This window comes from Haliotis asinina, chromosome 8 (genome assembly GCF_037392515.1).
Source record: "Haliotis asinina isolate JCU_RB_2024 chromosome 8, JCU_Hal_asi_v2, whole genome shotgun sequence".
In the NCBI taxonomy this organism is placed as follows: domain Eukaryota; kingdom Metazoa; phylum Mollusca; class Gastropoda; order Lepetellida; family Haliotidae; genus Haliotis; species Haliotis asinina.
Genome location: NC_090287.1, coordinates 56,826,051 through 56,851,702, shown reverse-complemented (window position 1 = coordinate 56,851,702; position 25,652 = coordinate 56,826,051). Strand labels below are relative to the sequence as shown.

At 39.0% G+C, this 25,652-nt stretch overlaps 1 protein-coding gene across 1 annotated transcript in view; it reads left to right on the top strand.

Moving 5' to 3' along the window:
* Window positions 1-9,902, top strand: part of LOC137295308 (protein-glucosylgalactosylhydroxylysine glucosidase-like) — a 29,117-nt gene extending 19,215 nt beyond the window's left edge. The window contains exons 6-12 of the mRNA XM_067826623.1: window positions 195-431; window positions 1,349-1,573; window positions 2,401-2,512; window positions 3,107-3,228; window positions 3,845-3,942; window positions 4,387-4,518; window positions 9,017-9,902. Of these exons, the coding sequence (XP_067682724.1) occupies window positions 195-431; window positions 1,349-1,573; window positions 2,401-2,512; window positions 3,107-3,228; window positions 3,845-3,942; window positions 4,387-4,518; window positions 9,017-9,499 (1,409 nt within the window). The 3' untranslated portion in view covers window positions 9,500-9,902. The remainder of the gene's footprint in view (window positions 1-194; window positions 432-1,348; window positions 1,574-2,400; window positions 2,513-3,106; window positions 3,229-3,844; window positions 3,943-4,386; window positions 4,519-9,016) is intronic.
* Window positions 9,903-25,652: the final 15,750 nt, after the last annotated feature.

Below are 25,652 nucleotides of genomic sequence, written 5' to 3'. Positions count from 1 at the left end.
ACTTGGTTGACACATATCGTTTCCGAGCTGCTTAGATCAATGCTCATGCTGTTGATCACTGGATTTTCTGGTCCAGCTTCGATTATTTTCAGACCGCCGCGGTATAGCTGGAATACTGCTGAATGTGGTGTAAAGCTAACTTCACTCAGTCGCTCATTCATTACACGAAGCTGTCCTCTTATGTCAATGTACAGGTGGACTGTCCCGAGGAGGCGTGGCCTTTCCCAACAAGACATCCCCCTACAACGACTACCTCGGTCACGTGTTCTGGGATATGGACACGTGGATACTGCCACCAGTCATGTCTCTGCATCCTCATCTGGCAGCACTGCTCATTGGTTCAAGAACAAGGGTGCTGCCGTCAGTTAGACAACACGCAAACAAAACAGGTTACCAAGGGGCCAGGTTTCCATGGGAACAAGCTCAAACAGGTAACATTAATACTCCCACACAAGCCAGATGTGGTGATAGCTAAATGATATTATACACTGGTCCTGATCACCCTCACGTTATATCTTGACCATGTGAGGCAGTGGTATGGACTAATGGTTAAAGTGCTCGCTTGTCAAGCCGAAGACCCGTGTGATACTTCACATGGGCACACTATGTGAAATCCATTTCTGGTGTCTCCCTCTGTGCTATTGCTGGAATATTGGTAAAAGCGATGTTAAACCATGCTCACTCACTCACTGTCGAGTACTACCCCGACAGAGGTGCTTATTACTGTCCTTTGGTTCATACTCAAGCAGTTGGTCAGAACAGTTGCTCAATGAGTTGGTCAGAACAGTTGCTCACTGAGTTAAGTTTGTTCAAATCAAATGCTGATCAGATCTGAAGAAAAGCCTGGTTCCCTGAGTCAGTTACGCCTGCGCTAATGCCCCGACACTGGGCTGAGAAAGACTGGCAGTCGTACCTACATGAAGTCACTCACCATTGTAACTTTTGCTCTTTTCCCGAGCAAACATCGTATGAACAGTTCACATTTCCTAAAAGTCACGCAATGGAAAACATGCATCTGCTGTCTTGACCATGACATAATTCAGTTACACTGTTTATATCCAAAAAGTAAAACTTTCAAATACATAACTCAAATACAACTCAAAAGAAGTTTCTGCTACATTTTTTATTATTAAAACTGCATTAGAATTAAGCTTTTCGTATGTTGTTCGATATAATCGTTTTAGCCAGTTTGTTTGCAATGCATTCGTTTGGAATCCATGTATGAATTAAACACCACAAACAGTAGCTAGTTCAGTAAACTCTCATTCGTTACAGATACATGTTGTTGGAATAACCACATTCTAATGTCAAATTCAGATATACAACATGATGCATACCGTTCCCTAAGATACCAGTCTTGCTTCAGGTGAAGAGGTGTGTCCATGGAACGAGGCTGCTGAGTATCAAGTCCACGTGACCGCTGACGTCAGTCTAGCTCTCCGTCAATATTTGTATGCGACTGATGACGTCACCATCCTCGCAGATGCTCATGGACTAGAGCTGGCGATGGACGTCGCCCGGTTCTGGGCAAGTCGAGTTGTCCGGAGTGATAATGGTCAATATGAGATACTAGGTATGTACACGTTGATCATAGTGCTTTATCACATGCCAATAATATACCATTTAAAAAAGTAGGAGATATTGGATTTACAAGATTGATAAAATGCAAATGATGATGTCTATGAGGAAACAGATATTACGAAGAGAAATTAAGGGAAAATGTGACAAGTTATGCCATTCCTTTGGAAATATTTCATCTGTATGGACATGTATTACTTTTTCTCAGATGTACTGGCACTGGCTATTGGTCAGCTCGCAAAATGGAATATCCCCTTCCTTTTTGGAATGGTATATTTCAGGATATGAGGATTCTGGGTCAAGATAAACTCCCAGAAACTGTTGTTCGCGAAGTGAAATGGAGATCAAATTCTCAGTTTGCCCTGCTTGGCATACTTTTCATGCTTTGAACCACTGGTTTGACTGATCCAAAATCGACTGCGTAAAGACCACCTCGTTGGTCTCATTGCAATTGACAGAGAAACGTGTTTGTTTTTCTTCCATCCAGGTTTTTCTGTGATTCAAAGGCTCTGAATCAAGCCAGTCAAGGTTTTATTGGGGTCTGAATTCCTAGTCTCACAGGGACTCATTTTCTAACTTAAGTAATACATACACGGGTGAAGGTCGTTGCCAAGGTCAAAGGGTCAAGGCTGTTCCGTAACGCTCACTATGCACCGGCTTCATTATTGTGTCATCTGATCCATGACATGAGTGAGATATGCCCACCACTTAATGTTTAAAAAAGGTCTGTTTATTCAGAAAATACTGAGCCCTTGGTCAAACCACTACCCCTCACCCATCACCCAACCGGATGCACATCATTGTCGTGTCTTATGCTTGCAGGCGTCATGGGACCCGACGAATACCACTACAACGTCAACAACTCTGTCTTCACCAACTACAACGCCAGACTGAGTCTGGAGCTGCCGGCCTATATCAGAGATACCTACAACCCGTAAGCTGAGGTCATGATGCATCACAAAAGATTGGCGATCCATCAATGGAATAGCTGACAAGTGTTTACATCGCTGCTTTCACTTGCGAGGGTTGTTAGTGATGTAACGGTGCATCGAACTATAGATGGATTGCAATTGTTGAGTCTCCGACAAAAATCGATGGTAGAAACAAAAACTATCGATGCACTGACAGTATGTGTGACTATCGATAGTTTAGTAATTGACTTCCGTTGATAAATGTGCGGCACAAAATACAGGAACTACAGCTTTGATTTAGAGTTATCCGCCCATGATACGACTCAAACAAAGATGGCAGCAAACACAACATGCGGCTCGGTGTGAAGAACAATAAGTTTATGTTTTAATTGTTCAACTGATCTGGGTTTCAAATTTCTTGTCGGTTATTAAATAGACTGAAACTACTTTTGATTTCATATAATCTATACATTCATTTGGGAACTGGCTTAAAATGGGACAATTCAAAAATAAAAACCTATTGCGATTGGTCGCAATAGACTATCGCCATCGCAAGACTTGTATCCCCCAGCCTCTAATACCCTCCCCTAGTTGTAACGCAGTTTGTTTCTCTGCAGGAATCTTAGTGAGACCGAACAAGGCGAGATAGAGACATTCTCTGACATTGCCAAGAACATGCTGATTATGTTTGACGAGGAGAAGCAATACCATCCTCAGTTCGAGGGATTTGCTCTCAATGGTAATGTCGAATTGACCTGGTGTTGGTTGGGGCTTGAAGTGATCTCCAGCAAGTCACGTTGCCATTTGTATCTTTACATTATCGCAACACTTACGTGCACGGATTTGACCTTTTACCCAAAACGACTTAACAAATTAGCATTTGAAAGCAGACATCAATCTGAATGTTTCATATGGCCAAATTAAATTTGGTTGTGCTGCAAATAAAAAAAGTCATATGTCTCAGAGTCGTGAAACCCGACAGTGATGATCTTCAGCAGCCCATATGCATGCTTGTCATGTTTTATGGCGTGTCGGGTGTTCGTGCTCCAAAGCAAGTCAAGTCATCGTGTACCAGATGTGTCGATCAATGCTCATGGTGTCAGTCATTGGATGTTCTGACCCAGACTTGATTATTGATAGTGTTCGTGTGGCTGGAATATTGCCAATAGAGGTGATAAACACAACCCTATAAAGAAAGAAAGAAATGGAATTTAATTGAAATCTTCTTCTGATTATTATTTTATTATGAAGGAATAATAATCTATCTCGATTGTTTGTATAGAGACACTGAGTAGTTTATGACTTATGCGTCCCTACAAATTGTGTATTTATATACGAGTCTATGTTATACCCAGAGAGCATTAAACAGTCCGACGTGGTGCTGCTTGGATTTCCACTCATGATGACAATGCCACGCACAGTCAGGAAGAACGACCTTATCATCTATGAAAATGTAAGTTTGACTGGGGAAATGAAATTATCTCTTGTACGGCTGGAAAGGCATAGTTGCCATTTTCGCGATCGTCAATAATCCATTCATATGATTATCAATTTGCACATTACACCAAAAGGTATCTGTTTCTGAGGCCAGCCATGACATCGGATATACCTTTGCATATTAGCTTACAGCGACAGGCAGAATATTTCACGTTCATAGTTTCAATTAAATATTTCTGGTTTTGCAGATCTAGATGTAGCTACAAAATTAATTTGTCTACGCACAATATCCCATGAAAAGAATACAAAAGTTGCCATCAGTCTACGATATATATTACCATGAGCTGAGATGAAAAACATGTTGTCTATTGATATGCACAAGACTTAAGGTATCATACCGCAAATGAACAACAGGAAGCGTCGAGCAGTCAAATTAATAGGAAATGGACTTTCTTTTCAGTTGACAGACCGGGTGGGCCCTGACACCGGAACGTGGAGCATGCACTCACTGACCCGCTTGGAACTGGATGAGGAGGAAGAGGCAGCAGACGACTTCCGGATGATGTTTCGGAACATCAATGGCCCCTTCAAAGTACGTTACATATTCGAATATATCCCAAACAATGGAATAAGTTGTAATGAATATTTTGGGGGATATTGTAATGTTATTTTCTAAAGACTTCACTAAAACATATACAATTTTTGTCAGTGCCCAAGAATAAATTGATCGTTTATATTTATGATTAGATTCTCATTTTACGTGAGTTCATTCAGTATGAACCTTCACAGACATTCGTGACCAACTCGTGTTATTCAGGAACAAGTCGAAGAGCGATTCGTACCCATCTGATGGGATTTCATACTGGCGCATGAACAACAGAACTACTTTACACTATAACGATGACTTTTTATTCCTTTTTAATTCCAACGATTTTTAATATCACCGAAGCAATAAAAATTGAATAAGAACAACAAGAACAATAAGAACAAGAACAATAAACTCAAAAATGACTTAATAAACTATTTCTCAAACAGAACATTTGTTTAACCTTGTTGCCATGCCACTGGTGGAAATTTAAAAAGAATGCACTCAACTGAATTATGAATGACCTCTCAAACGTCAGTCAAAGAAATTTATAAGTCCAATGTTAAAGATGAAATTAGTCACATTTATTGAGCCTGGTAGGCGGAAATATTTGAATAGCGGTACCTGTTCTGTTTTTGCCATTTCTCGTAATCGTTTTAAAAATAGAAATGAGTTCAGGTAAGTTGTCTGGTTAAATCCAAACCGGTAATAGGACTAAAGGGAGGTAAGTTACACATTTCCTGTCGTCTGCTAGCCATGGCTGCCACTCGTAAACAAATGACAACTGAGCAGAAGGAGATGGGTGTTAATATACATCTGGATGGCCGGAGTCAAAGATATATTTCTGAAATATTAGGAGCAAGTCAGTCTTATCTGTACATTTTTTGATGAAAGGGAAAATCTCGAAAACGGGTCACGAAGCGATCGTCCCTCTTTGATCCACTGGGTGGATCGGAAAGAAAGAACACCTTTGAGTGTATTTGCTAACCTTGTGAATCTGTCATTACCTTATGAAATATCTTAGCCTTCGTGGATTTTACCGTAGGAAAGTTGGAGAGGTTATCAATATGAGTCAGGAAAACAGAAAACCTCGTGTCGCATGGTGGAAAAAAGATTAATTTGGATAATTATTGGACAAGTGTCATATTTTCAGACGAGACCCAAGTTGTAATTGGTCGAGAGAAATGTGTCAGTGTTTGGCGGAAGCCCAGGAGGTCACTTTCAGCGGTGTGGGGAGTCGGGTACCAGTTGAAGGTGCCATCAGTTCAGTCAAATATATCAGTGTCCATTAAGACAATTTGTGGCCATTTATCACCAAGAACTTTGTCAATAACGAAGGGATTATCCAAGACACCAATGCGCCGGTCCACTCACGTCGAAGAACAAAATGGTGAAAACAGGAAAATAATGTCCGTTGTATGGCCTGGCCGTCACAGAACCCTGAAATCAACATTACTGAAAACAAATGTCTGACATTGTAAATTCAACTGGAAAAAGAAATACACATCAAAAGCAGGAAAGACTTAGTGCGAACGGTCCCCCGACTCTAGACTTATCTCCTACTTCACTATGTTCAGAGCTAATATCAGTCGATTCCTAGGAGATTGAGATACGCGAGTGGGTGAGTGAGCTTAGTTTTACGCCGCTTTTAGCAATATTCCAACAATATCACGACAGGGGACACCAGAAATGGGCTTCACATTTTATGCCCAGCAAACGCCTTTACCCACTAGACTACCCCACCGCCCCAATTCTCGCCAAGGGTGATATGACCAAATATTGATCACCAACCGTAAGTGTAACTACTATGTATTTCGTTTATTTGCAAAAGTCGAGACGTAACACCGCACCGGACAAATTCGCACGGCAGCCATTTTGATGACCCACATTGGCCAGGCACTGTAGAAATAATAGTATAGTTTTATATCTTATTATAACATTAATTTCTTTTGTTTGTTTGTTTTGTTTTTTCTGTTGTTGTTTTGTTTTGTTTTTTCTTGTTTTTTTTTTGTTTGTTTGTTTGTTTTGGGTTTTTTTTCGTTATTTTGGGGGTTTTTTTAGTAGTTGTCCGGATGTTCACTTCAGATGTCCTATGTGAAAGCCATATGATAGTCATCAACTGAAGAGTATCATGAATGTGGAAATGTATATATGTTAAAGAAAATTCAATAAAATGAAAATGTCATTGGTATATTTTAACCAATTACTGATAAACGTATACTATTCTGACAGTTCTCATCCGTGACAATTCGTGTCGTTTCGGGATACGGAATATGCCGAGCGCTGATAATCTTTCAACGTCACAATCTTACGTCACGGAAAGAAAATGTCACGGATTTTTTAATACAGAAATGACAAACTCGTGGGTTTTTTTGTTTGTTTTTTCTGTTGTTTTTTGTTTCGGTTTTTTGTTTGTTTATATATATATATTTTTTGGTGTGTTTATCTGCGAATGATAACACGTTTTCATCAACAGTTTAGAAATATTTAAGATATATATTTTGAATTGTTTAGACGATTCTTATCGATTACCTACTAACGCGCAGAGAATCATGAAATAGACTTATTACTTAATTCCTGGGCTATTTGACCCCATGTCTCTCTAAATGAAAACAATGAATTCGCAGTGCTTTCCTTCATAACCTCTGAAATTCCATACGATTATACACATATCAGCTTGTTTAAACACGTAAACACTGGAATGTAGCAAAATTAGTAGGTTTGTGGGGGGTTTTTTCCTCTCCAGATTACACGTTAACCTCAACTTCCTTCTTTGAAAGCGTGCATAGAGTTGCTGCGGAAGTATGCGAAATGTGAAGTTTATTCCTTGGCCAAACCATCCGAAAGTACAGATTCCTGCATGTAATTGAATCAGGAGGAACCGCAATCATATACAAAGTCATCAAAGATGGGCGAACATACGCTGTGAAAGAGTCCGCCGAAATTCATTCGACCCGCAGACGACAGCTAAGAAATGGGCCATACAATTCCGGATCACGAGTCCGTTGAAACACAAGAATATAATCCAAGTCTGTGTTCTGTTTACCCACCACGGACTGCAGGTGGTGATAATGGAGTATTTCGATGGTTGGAACAACATCTTGCAGAGACAAAGCGCTTTGAAAAATATCTCAAGACAAGTTCTAAAAGCCACTCAATTACGTACACAAGAACAGTGTTCAATGAGATATAAATCCGGCAAATACACTCATTGGTACGGAAGCCTTTTTAGGGCCATGCAGTTTTTTAGCAACTTATTATCATAAAATTTCAAGATAAACTATCTAGAAATTTCAGCTTCTCGGCTTGAAGCTTCAAGATACTTTACTTGAAATTTGAACTTAATATGTGTTTTGAAATTTCAAGAAAACAAAGCACATTGCAATATAAGGATTCCGTACACTGGGAATGATTTGAAGGTAAACTTCTCGACTTTAGGGGAGCAACGAAGTTGTGGCGGGAGGATACATTGCAGGACAGAAAGCCAACCATAAGCACTCCGATATACATGCCACCAGAGGTACACGCTGGAGAACACCGGTCAGCATGGTTTTGATATGTGGAGTATTGGTGCAACATTGTATAAAGTTCAACAAGGAAAATGTTCTACTTGGGTAACTCCATAGTTGGGAAACACAGTTCCTTCTCTCCTTTTCAGTGTTTTGGAAAGACGTGACAAAATGTTACATTCTTTGGTAGAAATGTGTGTACCAGAATCCGGAATCGAGAATCACGGCTAAAACAACACTTAAACAATATTAAATATTTTAGGCGTTTCTATTTCTGCCTTATCGGAGGTTTGACCATATGTGGTAGTGTTCTACAAAATTAGATCATAACTGCAACACCGTCTACGATTGGGTTGCATCCGAATTCCAAATGTGTCTATTCAAGTACAAACCATGTTATCACTGGAGGGGGTACATTCGTTCCTTTTGCCGGCGTCAGAATAATAGTGAATGTGTATTTATCTTGATCCTGTCTTTCCACTGAAACAATCTTTGTATTTATTTCAACTGTTGAAAAATCGAACGGTCTTTTTTCTTGTAGGTAATGATTAATAAACTATTACAATAGGTCTGTACCTTCTTATTGTTGTTTAAGCTCAGCATGGTCCGACCTTTGTAATTTCTGAGATTTATATTGCACTTATATTGCTCCGTGTTTGCTTTCTGCCATGTCTTTATATCATATCCTTCTGAGGAAAAAAGCATATCCAGGACTGCAAGAGTCCTTTCAGGAATAGCTTCGTAGACTTAAAAATGTGCAGTTCATATGCTTATGAATGCCAGTCACATGGCCTCTATTACAATGGAAAACAACAGGTCAGAAATATTATTACGATTTTAATTTTCCACATTTATGACGATACTTTTAATACATAAACTGGACACAGCCTCAACCTGGCACGCAGAAGGGTCAGTGGTTGTCTTACATTCTTGCTGCCCCATATTCTAAGTCATATTCTAGATAAGAAAGTGACAAACATCTGTATTTTCCCCAGATATTCAGCGAGAAGCCGGCATCAAATCCTCAGGGAGTCCGTTGTGTCAATTTCATCACCGCCGCAGGGGGACTCCTTCAAGCAGCCCTATTTGGATATGCAGGAATTCGATATCACGATGATCACCTGGACCTAAGACCATGTTTGCTTCCTAACTCTACAGACTGGGCTGTTAGAGGTCTCCACTATAAAGGGTTCACGATGGATATAGAGATTTTTAAGGATACGTTCAATCTAACACTTGTGAATGGCAAAAGGGAAAAGGAAGTATGTTTGGCCAGTGAGGATGAGGAGGGGGCATGCGAGATCCTCGAATTAAACAAAACTGTGACAAAACCACAGCGGAAGTTCAAAATTTACATCAGAGAACCACCGGGCAAATCGCCCGGCAGGCCTGCAGCGTCAGCATGGGTATTGCGACCCATGCTTTGTGTCAGTCTCGTATTGTCATTGGTATCTGTGTTTACAGTGTTAAGCTTGTAAACACATGATATATTCAACCGAATGGTTGTGTTATGCAAGCATGTAGACATCCCGCAGGACATCAAGACTGGAATCCTCTGTGGGTTTCGTTTTACACTGGACTCCGCAGCTGTAAGGCGACAGTCTATAAATAAGTCTAGTCTAGACCAGACAATCCAGTGATCAACAGTATACGCACCAATCTACGGATTTGACCAATTTCAACCCTGATCTTTACAGGCCTGCACTACACCATCTGCGACTTACGTCACTTCTACATATTTATCTGTAACACCTGTGGTTAAAATTATAGTTCAAAATATGTTTCTTTGAAAAATGCCTTCTGTGAGATATACCTTAAATGCTTTCAGTCAATCAATGTTTCAAATGTAAAAATGAATTAAATCTTATTAATTACGGTAAACTCAAGGTCATTTGGGAGGGTACCCTTTCCATAATCATGTTTTCTTGCAGTTGAAAACAAAAGTCATCCTTGAAATTTCATTAACTGCTTAAAACAGTTTTTGCGGATATGGGTGCGACTCGACCCTTGAAACGAACACCTGTTATCATCACTGGTTATTAGATAATCGTTTTATACCGCAATTGTTTCAACAGTTGTGGAATCCGTTTCGGTGTAAGGTAAAGGCCTCTAAGTCTCATGAAGCACTACTTCCGGTACTAAACTGGTTCCCGGCTCCATTTGTGCGCATCGACTTGCAATATGCGAGAATGGGCCCAGTTTACTTCCGGTATAACATTTCCGGTGACAAGCGTCTATTACAAAAACAGTTCTGGCTCAAAATTGCGTGACCGCCAAACATGACTTTACTAGACTGTACAAACTGTACGTCGTCTGTCTTAGGGAGTACTAAGGTCTCGCGAGTGCTGTGACCTAGTTACGAGCCCTATTCTCTAGTGTTGACGTTTCCTGTCCATTGACTAGTAGAAATGCCCTACCCGACATGTCCACTACAACGTCATCAGTTGTTGCGCAAACTACATCAGTCTTGGGCTGCAAACGTACATCAGGGTTACCTGAAGATGAGTTGACGTTAAGTTTTGAATTGGCACCAGCAACATTATACACCGTCAAGATGTATAAAATAGTAAAATGACATACTAGTACTGAACCTATAAATGCTCAACATTGTGGCCTGACATTGTTTTATGTAGACGTATTTTACGTTGTCTTAACGGTCTGTTTAACGTCAGTAGTTTAACAGTGAACACACGTGAAGCAAAGCAGAAATACACGTTAATGTTTATTCGTCCGTCTGCATGATGTTTTCGTCGTGTGTTTTCTGAAGCTGCAGCTGAAAAGTGAAAAAAGAATCTCATAGTGAAACGATTACATGAAACTCTATCGTGTTTGCTGTGGCGGCGGTCTATAAATAAATCTGGATCAGACAATTCAGTGGTCAACATCATGCGTATCTATTAACTCACTTAGGATACGGTGATATGTGTCAACCACCCGATCTTGTAAGAAAGACCCAATTTTCAGTTAAAACAAATGAAGACATGCTACATTTGGGTCAGAAACTTTTGAATACACATTGCAAACATGCGCCGTTGGACAGGTAGACGTTGAATATGGACTGTTTTACGAGCTTATGCATCACTCTGATGCTTAAAGTTGCCGTCGTTTGAACTCCTGCACTATAGTTGGTTATGGCGGGAGGGTTTGTTCCCCATCCATTTTACCCTTTTGTATTTGGGAGGTGTGTGTGGTGGAATATTAAAATTATAAAATGTATTTAAAAAATTCACATCAACGAGAAAAGCAATGCAACAAATTGGGGACAGGATCAATACTGACTGCATTACAATACATTAACAAACACTTAAAATGACTACTATATGCAGCCCTAGTAGACTCTAGATCCGCCCAAGCACGAGATTTGAGCAGTTCTATACCCTCTCTAAACTGCCTGATAACGCCTCCATGTAGAATTCAAAAAGATACAGGACATGTGATTATTGAACTTCTCCGTGGGAATATTCATTAATTCAGGCTGGGCACATGCAGGAAGAGACGTGACAAGTTACCATGTCCATGTAATAGTGAAGCAGCATCTGCCATCTTTGGTTATCAACACCTGCAACATAATGAGCTTCTAATGAGAAATTATAATAGCCTTAGGATTCCTCAAAGACATTTGGATATCCACTTCTTGATTATTTTTCACAACGTTTCTGGGCTAGTTCTTGCGTATCATGAACTTACTGTTGTTAAAAAATATTCCCAGATCTCACAAAATTAAAGAGACATATTCGCAGTTAAACGGTAGCTTTAACATAAAGAAAATTCCAGATGGATTACATTTGAGTAGATGAAGAATGAGGACTGATTTATGGATATACAAATTCTTTTATTCAGTGAGTGCGACGTTTCGACATAGATCCTAATGTTGTTGTCAAAGTAAAACATAGATACTTATGTCGTTGTCAAGCAAACTGTACCATTTGCTTGACAACGACATTAGTATCTATGTCGAAACGTCGCAGTCACTGAATAAAAGAATTGTTGTATCCACATTACATAGTCCTCATTCTCCAGATGGATTAGGATCTGAACAGCCACTCCCAGAGCGGTTACATGCTGTTGTGCCAAATGTGATCGCTAATGACCCAGATGCTCATACTGACAGGATTTGTCTTAAAGTAAAAATCTCGGCAGATGGAGCTCGTATCGGGAAACACTTACATGTGATGAATGTGGCTATTATCATCCATAATGATAGTAAATGTGGTTCTGCGCTAGGAAATTATCCTCTCGTCATTGTATGTACGAGGGAACGACATTGTAACCTTACTCAGACCCTTTCCAATCTAAGGAAAGAAATAGATCAAATAAATTGAACGTGGGTCTTTACCGTTGAAACTTACTCTTTATTTCGGTGGAGATTATAAGTTCTTACTCATTGCTGTGGGAATACGTTCTATTGCATCTCAACACACATGTATTTACTGTAAGTGTTCAAAACAGGAACGTTATCGAGTCGAAGAAAAATGGTGAATTGATTCAAACAGAGGGGCACGGGTTGATTATAAGGCACCGAATAGTGATACTGACAAAATGCAAAGAAAACCAAAATCTGATTATTCTTTATTAAATGATCCTAATATACCACTAAGAAACGTGATGATGGACCAACTGTAAAAGTTGCAGATAAGCTGTTCAGTCTTCTTGTGTTTGAATTAAGACTGTTGGACAATGTAAATACAAATACTTGTTTCAAAGCTGACCTTCATAGAAATAATGTCTAGATTGGAGAAGCAATTACAAGAATCAAGGATAAACTTTGGATTTTTTATCAACAAAGACACACAGACAATAGAGAATCGTGAATAGCAAGGTCCCGAGAAACTGAAACTCACAAAAGTCTCTAAAGCCTCTGAACTGCCTGACAATGGGATGGGTTTGATGCAATAAAGGTGAGTGGAGCGTCTTTCTGAGATGAATTCATGGATCAAGCTGCATGTACATGCGTATCAGAGATGTGCATCATGAACATCATGAATAGATTCAAGGAAATGTTATTCGATTCACTCAGCAACCGCTCGTAAAACGTAACGATACCGTAACTAATCTTACTCTTTATTTCGGCGGAGATTATAAGTTCAGAGCAAGTGATCATGGGAAAACGTCCTTGAAACAAATACCCCAGAAGCAAAACCGAATCCTCTTGCTGGAGCATTATACAAGGGTAAACTGAGAACTGGACACAGTTAGCTACATGTACAAGGTAGTTCGAGTGACGCAGACGTACACTTTTCGCCTCACAGAAGTGTATAACAAGCAGAGGAAGTTTAAATTTAAGAGTAAGAATCATGTTGAAAGATTGGCGTTTCACTGACAGACTCCCTTACATCCTCGCCACGTTATGCTAGATAACATAGCACTCTTCGCGCCGGTTCGTCCGACAATCAATTTTTTTTTATTGGCATATAATATCTAATATCAAAACTTTTCGCTTTTGTTAAGGGAACAAATACAACGGAACTGACTTTCGGATTACAAATTCCTGTAGTTTAGTGGTTGAAATGGATGAGGGGCTACAAGTGACAGCTTCAGTAAGACACCTCTCGCCAGAAGTCGGCGTTACACCGCTTTAACCTTGGCTTCATCTATGATGGCCACGGGGAGCCCCGGTGGCGAAGATGTAGGTTTCAGACTTGCATCACTCGACTACGAAAGTAAAAGAATTTGTACTGCTGTAGATAATTTGCTTCTTTTTATTCTTGTCTTTATGGTTAACACTTGTACTCTTTAGAGGGTGTAGATATGCTCTGTCAATGTTTTGGACATCTGATAGCGTTCGTTTATTTCATGCAATTATATTTTCTTAATTTTTGTTCATGCAAGCAAGTCCGTGTTGATGTTAAGTATGAGAGTTGAATACAAAGAAGTTTGCTTTTGGTTTAGATGAATATTTTTACAACATGAAAAATAAATTCATTATCATCTTTTTATGAAATATACCTCCAGGTGACGTAGAATAGTTTCAGCTTGTGATTGCTGTGTGCATGTTTGAGTAACCTCATATTTGGATGAACGTTTAATAGCATTCGAACGTTGTTTAGAATCCGAGGTGTAAAGTGAAATATCATAAAAATAAAATATCTGTGTATCACCGTGTGTCTGTATAATTATTAGTGCTGGAGCGATTAATCGTTCGATCCAAGTCAAAATAAACGATTGTCGATTACTGATGAACTGCAGATCGATTTATCGGAAAATATTGATTTGGTTTTATTCTGCCTTTCGTGTTTTCTTTTACCTAGCAATCTGCACCCCGTTCCTAAAAGCGATCGTAGCGCTATGGTGATCGTATCTCTTGTACTTTGACATATACTTAGACTGTCGTAACGACTGCGATCGGTTTGAGCAACGGGGCCCTGGGCCCCGTTTCACAAAACTCTCGTAAGCCTAAGATCTCGTAAGTTTTCTCGTAGCCATTGTGCCTCCTATACTGTAGCATAGGAGATGCGAATGCTACGAGAAAAGTTACGAGATCTTAGGCTTACGAGAGTTTTGTGAAACGGGGCCCTGGTCGCCATTGCTTGTTTACTTCTTGAACGGAAGCCGTGAACTACGCATGCCTCCCCTGTCAACCAATGGCAAATCTAGCTATATTTAGATTGGAGTGTCCCTTTCCCGGAAAGGTCACGACGTCATTAAACTACTACGAGTTGTAAAACTGGAGTAAAGTGGCGAATTCTGACTGATCATGAGTGATAAAAAACAAGATCTAAACTTTTTCAGGTTTGGCAACATTTTGGTTTTTATCGCGAAGAGTGCGATGGTTTCAAACTGGACAAATCAAAGGCGATATGCCGTTTGTGCTCGACAGCAATACGTTACAATGGCAATACCACGAATCTTAATAACCACCTGAAAAACACCCACCCAAAGAGTCGTAGTAACACGCGTGTATCCAATCAAATATCAGTATCATCGATGTTGACCAGTACCAAGCTTAAACAAAAAATGGCAAAACCTAACCCCAAATCGATTGCCATTACCAAAGCAATCACCGAACACTTGGTTTTAGACATGAAGCCACTCTCTACAGTTGATTCCAAATAATTCAAGAAAATATTTGATGTGGCTACAGATTCGCTTTATGAAATGCCTTTACTTTTACTTGATCCCCCAAATGTACAAGATACAAAACTGCAGGTTTTGTCTAAAATGACAGGTAGACGTACCCGTCTCCATAAAAACGGACTGCAGGCCATCTGAAGCCACGCACGCATACTTGACTGTAACAGCTCACTGCATTGATGATGACTGGAACATTAACAATTTGGTTCTTCAAACACGCGACAAAGTGTCAGGAAGTTGGGTATCATGCGCCCGATAGTCACAAGTGACAACGCTGCAAACATCCAAAAAGTCATAGATACCCTTGAACGAGAAAAAATACCCTGTTTAGCCCACGCGTTAAATCTGTCCGTGAAAGCAGGCATGTCCCTCCCATGTTTATCCCCGCTCCTGGCAAAATGCCGTCAACTTGTTGGCGTTTGCAAAAGAAGTCCATTAGCAACAAACATTCTAACACAAAAGAGAAAAATGCTCAGCTTACCTGACCACAAATTGTTGCAAGACGTGGACACAAGGTGGAACTCTACCCATGACATGATGGTCCTACTCACAGAGCAAACTGCGGCAATACGCGCGTCCTTTATAGATGCATTGATCAAAAAAGACGCGCGTAGTTAGCTGCTATCTGCGTCGAAACAAGATGTTGAAGACCTAATTAAGGTTATAGGCCCAATGAAAACTGCCGCTGTCGTAGTATGTGATCAACAGAATCCCTCTGTCGCTATGATCCTACCAATTCTGGAAAAGCTAGAGATGAATCTGGAGAGCAGGGACGGTGACAACACTCTCGTGAGAGACGTGAAGAGATCCATTCTAAGCAACCTTCAATAACGCTACTTGAATCCAACAATCAGGCGCTATCCCATCGTGTCTTCCATACTGGACCCAAGGTATAAAAGTTTACCTATCATCAGTTCATTTGAGGAGGAAGCACGAGAACACATGGTCAGAGAGGCTGTTGAAGTCACTGCCGTGAAATAAGAACCCGGTCAACCCCTCTTCCACACCTGACTCCCAAATGTTGCCAAACTTTCCAGAGACGGGTGAGCCCGAACCGGAGAAAGTAGAGGTTTCAAACCCATGCAAAAAACATTAAACTTGAAGTGGACAACTTTCTCGATGAATGGTTTTCAGGTGCCACTGTCATCAAAATTGATGAGGGACACAAGAGTCCCAGTGACATCGTCAAAAGCGAGCTGGCGGACTATATCTCACAGGACCCGCCAAGTTTAAATTAGTGGAAACAAAACTACCAATTCTAATCCAAATTGGCCCCACTTGTTAAGAAATACCTGGCGACACCAGCGACGTCTGTTCCCAGTGAACACGTATTCAGCGTGTGTGGCAACACCATAACCGATAGTCTTAAACCCGACAATGTGGACAAACTGATATTTCTGAACAAAAATTACAGTAGAGTTTAAATATTTACAGTACAACTGTTTGCAGAGAGTCACATATAAGTTAAATATGAAGTTAAACACTAAGTGAGTAAGTTTACAAAGTTACAATTCTAAATACGGAAAATATCTATCAAAATGTAAACGAAATCTGTTTATAAAGAAATCATAATTTGTCCTTTAAAAAATCAATTTTCAAAACGAACATTTCTTCCGACACATCCACTTTTTACAAGTTCTTCAGCCGCATGAGAACTAATTAACATTCATGAGCAAAAACTGTGCCAGCCTCATTCGTCCTATCATGCAGCCATACGTCACAATCCGACCCAGGTATTACAGGTTAGCAATTTCCTAATTGGCTGAAAGGGGAATTCCTTGAATTGATCTTTGGTATTTGCATACAAGCACGTGACAAACTTCATGCACTCACCATGTTCCATCCGTCAAATCTCGCAACCACATGGCGACACTGATACAGGTATTTCAGGTTTGAGATATATTTACATTTGTTATTGGCTGGAAGAAAATTCGAGTTGCATTTGCACACAAACACGTGACTTATGTGTGGCGGCTAAAATATTGAGTTGTTTCGGATTCATGAATGCTGTAGAACATACCGATACAAAACTTAATTACAGTACTTCACAGAATAGATTTTTCAATTTCAACATTTGGAGAACGTCTTTGTTCACCCTTCAACAACACAAAACAGAAAGACAGACGTTTATTGTTTTTCCTTGGTGATCCAATGACGCTGCAAGTGTCCGTGACTTGACAGCGTTAGCAACTGACAACCCGGAAGTTGCGGTTCGACTATGAAATGACAGTACAAACGATTATAATCGATCGATTATCGATCGGACAAAAGCGACTATCGGTATGTCAATATGTAATGATAACCAGCTCTAATAATTATGTCCTCTCCTTTAGAGGAATCTGTTACGTGATTTGAGAACGTGATTATTTTGTATGCTAGTTTGCTTTCAAATAACGTAAACGTACGTGTTTTCTACTGCAGTGAATGAATAGCAATGTCCCATGTCGAAAATTGTGAAAGATAACCTTAGGATTATTTAAGTGTTTATATTTTGACGAAGTCGAGAACTTGATTGTTTTCCGTTTACATAATGTAAACAAAATTGAACCATTACTGATTCAATGAGGTTTGCTTTATTTACTTTATAAGTTTTGAATGCTAAAAGGTCGTCGAGAAAGTAACACTTGATACGACTTCATCTTTATCTTGTTTTTCGAACTTTTTTCATATTTGTAGGGAACATCGATCATGCAGTTTGTTATTCAGCTTCCTGGTCAAGGTAAAATACAATGAAGTTCTTAGCTTTCTATGTCTCCAGAAGAATGTCTCTAAAAATGAGTTTGCTAAAAGTGATTTTGTATGCAATAATTATATTTTCGAATTGAATGCTGAACACTTGTAGATAAAAAAGCTCCGTGAAGGTGTTTAAGGTTCGGTGAATAAAGTTAAGTCATTAATGGGATAGGAAACGACATTTTATGGCTTGTGTTATTTAATTTTTAAGCTCCACTAGCATGAAAGGCCCGATAGGCGTATGGCATGGCTCGTTATCCAGCTTCAGACAACTTAGCGCATGGGTTTTAATCTCATTTGCATGTTTGACACTTGCTATGACCTTTACGCCTGTGTATTTGTGTGAATTGCTTCAGATATCCTCTTCCTCAAAACAGGAAGTCCCGAAGCTCACATTTTGCATGTTACGAGTACTTTAAACTTCGTTATTGTTGCCAATCAGTAGTTGGCCGATGGTGTTTGAATTAGATTTTAAAGATGGCCGACGGCAGGCTACACAGCATATTACATTTTCTACTAGAGTTTGCACAGCCCGTAGCGCTCTTTTTAATATGCTAAATTAATTTGGTTTACCGCTATGCTATTCGTAACTAATGTGAACTGTCATCAAGAAATGACATATATATGTAGCATTTAGCATGAAGTGCATTTATGTTGATTGAATTAATACAATAAAAGAAATCAAACATAGCCTTGCGTTTTACTTTAACCTGTTTGTTCCTAAATTACCGGAGTTAAACAGGATTGGTGTTGGTGATGACAACTACATCAGCATTATGAAAAGCAACGTGCAAAGGCATGAAACCTGACTGATTCAGATTTAAAGAAACTTTGCCTGATTGATTCTTAAGGGTACCAAATTGCATGAACACCGGTTATGTTATATTTACAGTTTTGAGTAACAAGACCGTTTAAATATTCATGTTAGCGGTAATTAAAATACCGCTTTAAGTATCTGGAGAATTGATCCAGCGCGCAATGGAAACATTGTGAACAACTGACCCGGGGAAAACGAAGATTTGTGAGCACGAAAGTCTAAATGGAGCTGAGTTCAATGCTACTAAAGAGGTTAAGATTTTATTCGTGATATTTGAAAGGAGATAACTCTGTCACAAACAATTATCAGTTGTTTAAAGTGTCCCGATATGTCCTAAGAATGAACCTCATCAATATCAGCCTGATTTAAACCAAACATTTCCTGTAGCATACCCAGACTTACACATGACCACATTTCCAAAGTAACCTGCCAAGTCTACTTTTCGGTTTGTTCCAATCATCAACTGTCACTCCATGGAGTCACTGTCCAAGGAATCTATCCAAAGATTATTATATAGTTTTCCGTCTCTTAGGCAATTTACCTCGGCTTTGAGTGGGTGGTCTCTGGCCATCCAACGACGAGTCCTCGTTGCGTTGACCTTGTTGGTGTCTGGCATTTTGTCCTTGAGAGTTTTTGACCTCTGTGACGTCTTCCGTAGCATGTGCTCTTTCCTCTTCTTTTTCAGCCTTTCTACCTCCTCTTTAAGCGGAACATCAAACTCATTCTTAAACAACGTGTGGTTAATCAACGAGCGATTAAAAGTTGCCAAAATATATTCTGCTTCGCTCTCGCCAGCCAACGAAACCACTGACAGGGTAGTGTAACTCTGTGGTCAGAGCACTGCAGTGACGTCATGTGAGGAAGGCTTTTCAGGTAGTTGTATATAAAATGTGTAAGAAACACGTCAAGTTAATGATTTCCAGACGTCAACAAAGACATGTAATATGCATGCCGAATTGTGTTGCCGTCAAATGCTTCCAGGTGTCGATTGATGGTGTCACCGTGAACAGATTTCCACCGGACCCCTCAGTTGGTGCTAAATATGTTGTTTGTGAGAGTGAAGCGAGCGTTGTGGAAACCTCTGTGTATTAAATCGGGTACTTTCAGACCTACCTCGCTTCCAGAATAAAAAATGCAATTTAGATTTGTTTCCATCGAGTTAAAAGTACAAAAAAACTACTTACTAGTTATAGTAAATGATTGATGACCAAAAGGATTTTGCATGGAACACTTGTAACATAATGATTTCTTCCTCGGAGGCGATCCAGTGACACCAGACATTCATTGATGTTTCATAAAGTAATTAATGCTAGCATATATCAAAATACATAGATGTCTCGTGAAGCCATTAGATGTTTAGGTCATTTTGTATTCAGAAGCCAAAGCCCAACAACAGACCTTGATACAGACAAAGACCTGTGATTCTTTCCCTCTCCCGTCCTGTCCTCTTGATGACAGAAAATAGAAGGCTGCCCTGCCAAGTTCGGACTTGTAACTTAAGAAATAAATTAAGGTCATCTTAACCAGAATTATCTTTTGTTTGTTTGGTTGGGTTTTGTTGTTGTTTTTTGTTGTTTTGTTTTGTTTTGTTTTGTTTTTTGTTTTGTTTTTGTTTTTTGTTTGGTTTTTTTTGGTTTTTGTGTTTTTTTGTTGTTTTTTTTGTTTGGTTGGGTTTTTTTGGTTTTTGGGGGGTTTTTTTGTTTTTTTTTTGGGGGGGGGGGGGTTCTTGTTGTTGTTTTGTTGCTGTCATAACCAAACTTCAGACACCAAGAAAATGAATTGTGGTACATCAAATGCGGAGGCTGTTTTGCTGCTCTCACTCTTGTCCATGGTGTTAACATTTGTTGTATAAGTCCAGAAAACTTTTAATGTTTTAAATAATCTTTCCAGGGCCAATTCTCTACTGGTTAGCAATTTGAAAATTAGCAAGTGTTTAATATTGTTGTGACGCTTCTGTGATATATATAGACCTGAAAATTGTTCATTGTATTCAGAAACGCTTTAAAACTTTTTAGCCTACAGCAATCTGTCCAGAGGACCGTCCAGCATGGACAGGGAGAGTGGATTCAACTTATGTGATAGCATTGCGAGTTTGTACAAACATTTCAGGGTAGGTGAGAGGGTCTGGGGAATTAAACAGACGTTGATCCAACGTAGGGCCAACGTTGATCCGACGGTTACGATTACGTTGGACCAACGTTAGCATCCGACGTTGGGCCAATGTAACTGGTGACATATACGTACATAGACCATGGGCGCGGGAGGCTGTGATCGAAGTGACAGTTTTTAATAATATTGTATGCCGTATCATTTTGACCCCCACCTGGCTTCTAAGAGTGAAGTTGTTATGTTATAAGCAATGTCATGCAAAATCCTATTGTCCATCAATCAAATACATATTTTACTACCAGTGGGAACTAAGTAGTTTTGATTTTGTAACTTGGTGAAAACAATCCTAAATTGCATTTATTCGCTGATTGGCAAATGTAGGCGCCGCCATTCTCAAAATCGTGGTGCCACGGTCTCAAGTCAGTTTGAGTGTCAGTTAGATTGTGTTTTGTTTTCATCAATAAAAAGATCAAAACTACTTCCTATCCGCAGTTAAATATGTTTTTGAATCATGACCAAACTGATTTTACATGACAGAACTACAAGAACGACATAACTATTGCGGAATCGTCTATGAAAATAATTATAAGTTGTGCCTCGAAAAATAAGCAAAGCAGGTGACAAGGCTAAATGGCAGAAGATTGTGAAAACATAGAGCTGGCTTTCATTTAGACAACCTACAAACAAGATAATCTACCCCCGTAAATGTTCATGAATACTATTAGGGATAATCTACAACAATCTGTCTATAATCTCCCTGATACTATGTACAGCACCCAATCAAGTATGTACCTCATATTACGTCACAGAGGCGCGTCCCTCTGATTGGTTGAAATTTCGTTCGCGGGAGAGAATTGTGCACTGTTATCAAAAAGATCGATTTAAGGTAATTAAATGCCGAAATGAGTAGTTTTGTGACGGGGTTTCACTTATACTCTACCCCATAGAGTATATGTGATCTTTGAGCTCGTGCTGTTTGTCCAGAAGTTTGACCTTCATGACGTCAGTCTCTAATTCCACACAGTCCGATTTAAGATCCGAAATGGCGACTGTTGTAATCCCCCATCGGCCTTGTCAAGGTTCAACAAAGATGAAGATTGTAGAGTGAAAACTTCAGACGCTCCCTGAGAGCACCCAAAATGTCCGGTATCTTTGGTTTGGTTTTGGCCTCTGCCTTTGCCAATTTTTTTGCACATGTGTTAATTTTAATCTCACTAATTTCCTTGCTTGTTCTAGCATCGACATGAAGGGGAGGTAATTCAAAAAGCATCTTTACAAAACAGAAACGATACAGCGGTCTAAGGGAGACAACTCTTGCATAACTCTAACACATCCTAATAAGTTTAACTAATATTGTAATGGTAGCTTCATCGAGGGTTGATTATTGAGAGAAATGCATTTCAGGGGCGGATCTTGAGCGGGGACGCGCGGACACGTACGCGCACGCACGCACACTCACCACCAACACCCCACAATATGCGTATGTATTTTGTAGTAGGTAGGTACTGGTTCTGGTGTAAGGACTTTCTGTTACATGTAAAACATTCATTTTTCTATTTAATAATGTAATCTGTCATCATTATATTTTGTGACATTTACGTCAGTCAGCAGCAAACCGCTGTCACAATGATAATTAGTCTCAAGTTGATTTAGATATAGTTTCTGTGTAGGAAATGGTGACGTAATGGGATGAGGTATAAAGTGATGGCGGTCGAATAGACTGAGGAGAACCAACTTTGAAGACTATATGTGTTATTATTTTGAAAAAGAAGTACGAAACGACCTCCGTTCCCATGCAAAGCAGCACTGGGTGTATACATTTCCCAACATTTATACATTTGCATGGAAGTCAGTTGAAAAAAACAAGCGTCAGGATCGTATTAGAGGAAATACGGCCCCGGTAGTTTAACCCCCTAGATGCCGAGTTGTTTTTTTCAGGCGCACATTTTCGTAAGGTTTGAAAAGTGAGCGTTGTGCAAGAATTGCGCTTGCGTGGTCCTGGATGTGCGTACGGCTATAAAATTACACACAACTGTAGAATATTTAATTTCCTATCCGTTGGTATATATATAACTGCGACGACCTCAGAAGTTTGAGAAATAGACACTGCTAAATGTTGTCCAAAACTTTTGTATGCGTTAAAAAACAGTACATTTCTCCGTTTTTTATCGTGCAACGATAAAAGCACTTTGCTATGATTTTTGTAATTTGTCATCTTAACGTAAAGTGTGAGCGAAGAAAATATAGCTTGATATCTGAATGACATAAGTGTATATGAAGTGGATTTATGTGCTAATGCATAACGTCATACGTACAAAATAAAAAATGACCCTCAATAAATGTAAAAAATCGATTTTCTTCTATGACGTCAAAATCGACAGAGAGGTCATGCACGTATATAGATAAGGGGGCATAAGTCCGCTATGCTTTACATTAGGTCAATGTAACTCCGATCACATGGGGAGAAATTGCTGTGGATACGGACAGTATATTTTCGTTATGTTTTGTTCACACTGAACCAAACTATTCCAATACAAAGTTCCCCAAGGTGAGCGGATACCATCTGGGAGTTTTTCAATTTATAAGAAAAGATACCAAATTGAATGTACTACATCAGAAAGCAGGTAATAGCAATTTGAATGTCCCAATCCGATTCATAATTTAGGTCTTGCATTCCCATACTCTACTGTTTGTATGTATGTATTTTAATTAATTTTGCATCATTATTAACGGAGTAATAGACACATCCTCAAATGTAATGAAATAACTGAAAATAATACGACATTTTTGTTGACGTCATGGCATGTTTTGTGTATTTTGTGACCTCGGAAAAAGCACTGGTTTGCTGATTAGTATATTTCTAACCTAATTTCCACTCAGTGTGTAAAAGATCTCGGCTTCTGTGTCAGAATACAACACTTTCTAGACAAAACATAAAATGAATGGCTTTACCACTGAAATAGTGTCCTGAATATATCAACAATTAGACGGTTTTACTACGTATCTTATTGTGAGCAGCACGCGCACCTGTCTGGCATCAATTTAGCGTAAATTAAAATTTCATAACGCCTGAATATTCATTGAATATTCATTTAGGATATACACTTTCCTCCTTATGATTATGTAATTATTTCACTTCATAAGTATGCAATGAAAGATACAAAGAGATCGCTTTTTCAATTTTCAGTATGGAACTATTAGAATATGGACGTAAGGTTTGTCCAAATTAAGACATGACCTGGTTTATATATTTTTAAACAATTTTGGTATAATTATTGTTTGAGTTAGATATTCTGCCATTAAAGTAAGTTTTAATTTGAATTGACTTTATTATCTGAAACACTGATAATGAATCATAAAACGATTTTGTCAAACTCGCACCTGGTCAGTCAATTTTCATAACTATTTTGTCTATAAAAACGACACAAACCAATGCAATGAAGAAGACAAGTCTTTTGAATATGTGTGCCTATACGTTTCATACAATGTACAAATCATTTTCATTAATATTAACAGTTTTACTTATAAGATTGAATTAAATCGCTGTTTATTAACCTGTTCATATGAAACTGCAATATTTGTCCCAACGTATTGAATATTGTACATCACAGGAACTAAAGCACATGTTGCAGTAATGGCTACGTGTGATCTTCTAACACTTGTGTAATGGCTTAAAATGTGGTATAGTACACTTACTGAGTCAATTCCCCATGTAAATATTATTCAATCAAAAGCTTTCAAAGAATAAAAACGCATACCCTATATCCACATATGCTTTGATGTTGAACATGGGTATATGCAGATACTGAAATCAGTTTCATGAAAAAAATGTCTGAACGATACGCAAAATATACATCACAGTACTGAAAGTGCAATCGGACTGATATGGCCATTGTGTTTTCTCTTGTTCAACCGACCTTCACCTCAAAGAAATTGCCTAATATGTGCAACAATGTTGACGTGTGAGATCAGTACCTATGACAGATTTCTTTCAAAATGGCGGCTTCGCTGACATGGGTAGACAGGATTTTATGAGGACTTTTTCCTTGATTCAGGGATCTTTTGTACATAAATGAGAGATGTAAGTAATCAGAATTATTCTGACTATCTGTGTATTGTTCTATGTTTTTATAGCTTACATTGTAAATGACGGAAAAAGCCAGAAATGACGGTAAGTACCGTTGTCGTTCTACGTCATTTTTGCGTCATTCATGGCGTCACGCTGCACTCAAAGTTTGACAGTTTCATATGAATTATCAAATGATTGCATTGTATCTATTTTTAATTTGCTATTTTTGCTACGATACTCTTCCGCTATGCGTATTGAGCCATTGTAAGCGATAATTACACGGCTGGATGCTGGAAAATCTCCGAAAATGCTACGCAGTGTAATATCGGATTTTTTTTTTTTTGTTTACATTTCAAACAAGTGCTGTCTTTCGAGCACAGCGTTCGTTTTCATACCTAGTATCTTTCGTTTCGTTTTAGCTAGACAGTTGGTATTGGTGACAAAGACCATTTGTAATTCTATTCTAAGATTTGTGGGGAATTCAATGATGCATTTCTTGCAGCTGACTATGAAATATAAGCGACGTAATCGGCATCTCAATACCGGCCTTCTGGAAACGGGATTTTGTAAACACCATCCAATGGATTCATCGGCGAAGTTTCAGAATTATCGTTACTGGTTACATGAAAACTTGATATCAGTGATCAATAATGTGCTATTTTTGAGATTCAACACTCACAGTATTTATCCGATTTTCACATTTCAAAACATACAGCAAATAACGCTCTGAATCGCGATTTTAGATAAGGTGAAAATGGCGACATTTACAATGAAGTCTATTTTGAAAAGCAATTTTAAGTACTTTAGCTTGGTCTGAGATGATAGCGGATGG